Raw genomic sequence first — 7475 nt, 5'->3', positions numbered from 1 at the left:
TCCTAGTTCTAAAAGATTAGTGAATTCACAAATCAACTTAGAAGTAAAACTATAATTTTATAAGAATCAATAAAGTCAGTCACAATTTTATTTAATTAACCTGTGTCATATGTATAGATATGTTTCACATCTCCACCGTTTCCCTAATATGACAGGTGTAGCGATATACAAGTTTAAACAAGTGTGTTCATAGCTCAAAGCTTATCGGCGGATACAATCGACAGATACCGAATAAACGTCAACACAGATATAATTTTGTTTTACATGAATTCGTAACGAAATAGTTGTTTTAAATCATTGTGATGGGGTTTATACATGTTAACAGCTGCCCAGCAGATTCCGAAACTAGGCAGCAATTAGCTAAGCAATGTCAGAATAGTGACCAATACCACTGTCTGTTCAACGATTTTTCTCAGACAGTCAGCGGTTGTAATGACTGGATATGGGTTGAACCAGGTGAGATATTTAAATAGAGAACTATTATCAAATTCCGTTGTAAACATTTTTCTCAAAATCCCCTCTTTTCAAAAGTTGGATTTGATAAATACTTTAAACTGAAATATGTTACATTCAAGTAGTTTTGAAATAGTTGCAGGAGAAATAATCGAGCAATTGAAAAGTGATCATCCAAATATTCATCATTTTTACACTTTAAAACATCTATCAGTTATGATAAACTAGTCGTTTGAGCGTTCCATTTACTTTGCATTAGGGGTTCGATTATACATGTAGTACATGGCGCCCCATCAAATCTTTGTCAAGTACCCAATATTAGAGGAAAAATCATGATTCTTTTTCAAATGTCACTTCTAGATGGAGGTCCCATGTCACGGTAAGCATGTCCACCATGAAGAAGTGGAGAGCATATTCATAGCCCGTGGGCTGTTTGCAATCCTCATTAAATAAATAAAGCTTTAATTACTGCACTTCACTTCACTGCCACGGTCGTAACAGTCATGCATAGGTCAAAGCGTTTTGTTACTTGACTTAAAGCTGGTGACGTCTTTATATAAGAAAGCAAATTATAAAACAACATATATAACATTTTTACATCTCAGATACGTCTATTTGAAGGATATTGTCCAGTGTACATATCGGAGGCGCTCCAGATGGACACAGAAAAATGTCAACATCAGTGTCCAGAGATCGATAGATCTTACAAATCCTTCAACGTGTATAAATGTAAGTTATTTCAAACATATTAATTTCATATATATATATATATATATATATATATATATATATGTGTGTGTGTGTGTGTGTGTGTGTATATATATATATATATATATATATATATATATATATATATGCAAGGTGAAGATAACGAACAGTGATCAATCTCATAACTCATACAAGCAATACAAAATAGATAGTTGGGCAAACAAGAGGAGTAAGCACCCCCTATTCAAATGAATTTAGGAACAATTTTACAATAATTGTGTGCATTAATTATGTTATACATATGTATTTATTGATATCTTGTTCAGGTATATGTAGTCAAAATCAGTGTGCCAAGAACGGCCTACCAATCGGTATGAAACAGGTCAGACAGCAATTGACCCAATGACAGGTTGTATTGGCAAACTTAATCGTTATAACGACCATAGAATTTGCGAACTGCTGACTTTAAACGAGAATGTTGAAACCTCTGCACCATCAAATTGTTTATCAGTAGCCTGCCTCCATTTCAAAACTGATCATACGCAGAAGAAGCTCTTGCATATCGAATCAGTTGAGAGATATAATCACTATATGCTACATTGAAATGGGAAGTTGACGATGGATAAGCAGAAATCATCCCGTTTCTAATAAAGTCGAGTTGTTAATTTGCCGTTAATATCTATTTTCAATAAAATATCTAAATATGAAGCTGAAGTGGATGACTCAGTGGTGTCTTTTATTTAGAGTTCACAGGTATACATGTATATCGAATAGACATATGGATGAAAGTTATTACTGTTAATAGATAAAACGTTGTCGATGCATCTTAAATGTCGCATTGAAGGCCACAGCAAGATATAATTTTTACTTCTCGCGTAGAAGTTTTTGAATAAATTCTGCATCATAGGAATATAAAAACAGGTCAGCTAACAAAGGAGCACAATTCATGTCCATCGGAATTCCAAATATTGTTGACAAATAATAACATTTATGTGACAAAATGTATGATGTATTATCAGGATTTTAAAAAAAAATCTAAATTTTAGTTTAAAGTAGAATAAAACTGAAGTGTAATGAACCGTGTACGAAAAGTATACAGAAATTAAAAGAAGTCAGTATCTGATCTTTACAAGAAATTCTAAGATCATTGTAGGATTTTATGGCAAATTTTGAAATTGACATTTTCGCATTTGAAATCATAAAATCAATTAATACATTTGCTAATTGCTTGCGGAGTCTTATCCATATTTCCTACTTAAGAGCAATAGTGCATTATGAATTAATAATTCCAAAGTAAAAGCAGTATCATATTTACTTTCCAACATGATAAATTGATATTGATTCCCAATGATATCACTACGTCCCCTTACATAATGCCTCTGACGTCATAATGCCAAGTCAACAACTTACACTGAAGAAGGCGTTCATGATTAATCCATCTAAATTTAAAAATAAGCTTTAAACACTTAATTATTACTAAAGTGTATAGATATACTAGTTATTGTTGACAAATAATACCATTTATATGACAAAGTGTATGATGTATTATAGAGATTCCTTCATCTTACAAGGCTATTTTTCCTGGTGGTTTGTGTCTGTACAATTATATGTTATTAATTTTACAGCAACAATAAATTTTTCCTTGTATTAATTATTTTTATTTGGCTTCATATAACTTATTTTTACAAAAAACAACAGAAAATGCATGTTGTTTTCTAATTACTGGTTATATTTTTTATTTGGTATGTAACCAATCAGTTGTGCTTATTTTGGTCATGTTTTCATTATCGATTTGTTGACACAAAGGAGAAGCAACGCTTAATCTGCTGTCTGAATCTTATTGACCCACCAACCATCCCTTTTGCCACCAGTCATTATTGTGTAAAATATTTAAAGCCTATCGATGGTTGTTACCCACGTTTTTTGAGCAGGCATCTATTGTAGCATTTTTTTGGCTATTATTTTCCGGGGAAAAGGGTCATCTACCATTACACAAGACCGCTCGACCATCTAGGCAAGTCAGCTTAAACTTCATTTCGATGACGATGGAATTCTCGCCACGCTGTAACATGCTACACGGTCATTAAGAATGGAAATGGGATATATATCTTCAGAATTGTGTATATACAACAGTATATTTTCATTGCGTCATTTACATAATAAATGACAAGTTTCCTTTCAGTTGGTGATGGGTTTTGCCTGTCTCAAGCAAAATAAAAGCAAAGTCTCATTGGCAGTGTTTCGAACATCGGATCATAAATGTTGGGCTTTTTACACGCTGAGATACGTTATCAGTCATTCTAAATATGCTTATGATCAACATGATAAAGAGTAATAAAATAAACATTCAATGATTAAATATCATCTGACTGAACAATTAATCAGTTGGGAAAAGATATCGCTAATACTGAATGTTGTGCTTATAATGTAAACTAGAACTGTCCTTTAGGGACTAATACCCCTGCGAAACACACTATAAAATGGATAAAAAATATACTTACTCAGATCAAACCAGAAGTTTTGTAATGAAATTGTCATTTAGTATTTTTTTATTGAAAATGTTGCTTGAAAAGACTATCAATGAATCAATCGAATATTTCCCGTGATGTTCAATATAAACACTATACCAATAAATAGGATTTTTATCTTTCTCTTTATCTGGTGCGTGGTTCAAAGATTGCCAGAGTATGAACATCCCCCCACACAAACCGAAAATGGATTTATAGAAAATAGAAAGTCATACATTCATTATAAATCAAAATGTAAGGTAGATAAATGTTACTTTACTTAAATAAAGCATGTATGTAAAAGCTTTGATGCAAACATTTAAATTTGTTTTTGAAATATTCTCCAAAGAGATATATGTTTGAACAATTTAAAATAAGAAATGTAATGTATTTACAACGTTTGAATCAAATCTCTTGATGAATTTTTAAGATATACTCTTTTTAGTTTTAAAAATGTCCATAAGTAGAACAAAACTGTAAATTGAAGAAACATTGTCCAATCAATATGAAAATACCAGGTTCACATCCTCATATGTATCCTTGTATGGTGAGTAATGAGTGTACACATTATTATAAATATCCATGCAGTAGTTTCTTAGAACATGCACGGACAAAGGACTGACAGACGGACATGCTGATTCCAATACCTCCCAAACTTCGTTTGCGGGGGTATAAAAAGTCAATGTGAATAGTACCTCAAGTTTCCAGACTGATTGCATAAAGGAATGAAACGCTTTTAATAATGCCTGAATGTGAAATAATGAGGAAGTTCTTTGGTTTCATCTATTTATCCAACAATATTCTCATTAATCATTGCAATCAAATGAAAAGGGTATATATGTGCCCATTCATCACCTTTTTCTAAGTTTAGAAATTTTTGCCGTGATATTTTAAATTGGTTATAGATTGATTTATAATTGGTGTAGATTGCTCCAGGTATGTAAATTATGCCATGTTTCAGCAAAATGAATTAGATTAAATAGTTTCCAAATATGAATACCAAATTAACATCACTATGAGAAATCGCGCAATCAGTTAAAAGTTATCTCTGTTCATTGTTGTATATACATGAGGATAGGAACGGTGACGCTTCATGATGGCGCAGGGATACTACATGAAGAGTTTTAAAAAATATTTATTTACATTCAACTTTCATATATATGAAAAGAAATTGAAAAAAGGAAGGGGAAATTCATTGGATCGACCTGAGATCGAACCCAAAGCCTTGAAGTGCTAGTTAGATGATCTACCTGTAACCATTGAGCTACCCAGGCTAATAAAAATTTAAACGTATTTCCGAAACCATACATGAAAGCTTCAAATTGAAGAGATTAAAAATAGATTTAGAAAAATGTCAGAGACATCAAGTATGACCTTAAGCTCAGAGTATTACAGGTAGTTTTACTTTTTTATTTGTTGTCTGAAAGCAAACAAAGCATTCAGGACCGAAAAATATATACAGTAGTCCCCAGTATTCAGGATGCTAATGATCATATTTAGGAAACTCTTCTCTAAAATGAGATTACCTATAACATACATTATCGACTATCACTTAAAACGCATAAAAAGATGTTTGAATTTTGAAATTTCTGTTTCATATATCCTTACCTGAAAATGAGCACGGAAAACAATTATCGAGAATATATTGGCGCTTACTAATCCCACATTCACATGCTACCTGCGAAATCGTGTACACCACTATATCAGACATTTCTATTTATTGTTGAAGAAGAAATGTGGATAAAGTTTTCAGTTAGAGTTTCACCCGAATATAACCATTTCAATGTGTTAATTATTGTATACTTTGATGATGCCATTGTATAGGTCATGATTGATATGAAAGGTGATGATAACGAACAGTATCAATCTCATAACTCCTATAAGCAATACAAAATAGATAGTTGGGCAAACAAGGACCCCTGGACACACAAGATTTTGTCCAACATGGACTGTTGAATGACTTTAGATAATATGTTTTTCAGTGCAAATTAGTTTAAAGACTTTTAATTGACTAAAGATTTGAAGCTTAACTTGAATGATTACACATAATAGTCAAATACCAATCCTTCGGATGAGACCACAAAAACTGAGGCCCCGTGTCACAACAGGTGTGACACGATAAAGATCCCTCCCTGCTCAAAGACCGTACGCGTCGAGCATAGGCCTAACTTTTGCAGCCCTTCACAGGCAGTATCCATATGAGTGACAAATTCATTAAACAGTATACAACGAACCGAACCGATAATCAAACCACTTCTCAACTGAATTATTACCATAACATTAAGAGCATTTATTGAATATTTTATATACGTTCGCTTACAAGTTATGATATATCAGCAAAATTTCCTTAGACATAAAATAACTAAGGATGATATGGTAAATGTATTTCAATGACGTATATGCATTTATTTTTAGATTCGAGATGCTATACAAACCAACAGTAAGTTCAAATTTTGTTTTCAATTTTTGCACTAAACTGACTTTTAACTGGCGGTAGCAAAATATGCACTCTCATGCTTTTCTAACCTTGTTTTCTACGGTTATACAAAGTCGTCTTGTCATAAAAATCACGGCGTTTTAAGGAAACCTGCTACATTGCTCAATAATCAATGGATAATTTTCCATGACATTTCAAGTTGAGTTCACTGGCAGCCTGTCTTGTTTCTACTCTTTAAATATCTGAACTTGATGATCTGCTGTTCTGTAGATGTTTCAAAATCGTTGCTTTCAAAATAAATGGAGAACAAGTAGCTCCAAATATCACTGATTTTAAACGGTAAGTCACCTTTGAACTGTTGAGATTATTCGGATTCTTGCGCTGAAGGAATCTCCTTACATCTCTGTCATTTCCATGTAAGCCAACGTGTAGAAATGCTTTCTCAATGTCGGGGATCACAGCAAATTTGTAATTGAAATCTTGTAAGAATTTATGTCAAATCATTCAGAATGGGAAATGTCGAATCCAGACAGTTGTTAGGGCTCAGCTTGTCACATGACTCGATTTCACCGTATTTGTTCAAATGTTTCGGGTTGCGACGTAGTCTGGCTATGAGGTCTTTTCAATGCAATTCCGTAATTTGACAGTAGCTCAAAGTGGGCGTGTTTCCATGGTAATTCAGCGTTGTGTTTGGTGTCTCAAACTTCAATGCACTTCTGTCGGTACACCTTGACTTTCTCACTTGGTTCGTTCTTGCTTATTGTGTTCATAATTCAAATGTTCTCTATATCCCAGAACCCTTCCAGTGCTTGTTCTATTGCTGTGTGTATACATGTACATGTAGCTATCACGCTGTATATGTGATCACTGACAATGTCTATACTTGACGATTGAGGAATTGGTCAGGAAAACAGAAATCCATTCTTCGACCTCACAGTAGTTGGTCCACATCCTCAGATGAAATGATGCTCTAAAATAATTATCCAATATTGATCTTCTCCAATTAAGAACAAAATTACAATTTCGATGTCAATGGAGACCGATTGTGCTAATTTCAGTCCTCGAAGGTATAGCAGTTTTTTTTAACTTCAAAGGTCAAGTAATTGGTTAGAGGGGTTGCTATAGATGGTACTATCAGAACATTTATAGCGATCAATTTCCCCCGAGTCCGTTATTAAATCGATGATTGTGATATCTAGGTGCTCGATACTTCTGGTTTTTCAAAAGGTAGATTTGATTACTTCAGATTTTCTTCGTGTGATTCTCAAGTCATTTGCCAGTGTTCCTGTTGTGAATAATCTCTGTGGCAGTTCGTCAAATACATGTACGATATAATCATCTGTTGTTTGAATTTCATAACTTTCGTTGGT

The 7475-nt window shown here is 33.2% G+C and overlaps 1 protein-coding gene across 3 annotated transcripts in view; it reads left to right on the top strand.

The window, feature by feature from the left end:
- Positions 1 to 259: 259 nt before the first annotated feature.
- LOC125683239 (uncharacterized) overlaps positions 260 to 7475 on the top strand; it is a 28440-nt gene continuing 21224 nt past the window's right edge. For 2 of the 3 annotated variants that reach the window (XM_048924192.2, XM_048924190.2), the window contains exons 1-3: positions 263 to 456; positions 1075 to 1182; positions 6084 to 6108. In XM_048924192.2, coding sequence (XP_048780149.2) covers positions 303 to 456; positions 1075 to 1182; positions 6084 to 6108 — 287 coding nt within the window. In that variant the 5' untranslated portion in view covers positions 263 to 302. Of the gene's footprint in view, positions 457 to 1074; positions 1183 to 6083; positions 6109 to 7475 lie in introns of all 3 variants that reach the window. The other variant, XM_056142114.1, reaches the window with a different exon arrangement.

Source organism: Ostrea edulis, chromosome 6, assembly GCF_947568905.1.
Source record: "Ostrea edulis chromosome 6, xbOstEdul1.1, whole genome shotgun sequence".
Lineage (NCBI taxonomy): Eukaryota > Metazoa > Mollusca > Bivalvia > Ostreida > Ostreidae > Ostrea > Ostrea edulis.
Note: the sequence above shows the minus strand (reverse complement) of the source record. Positions and strands in the feature narration are given on the sequence as shown.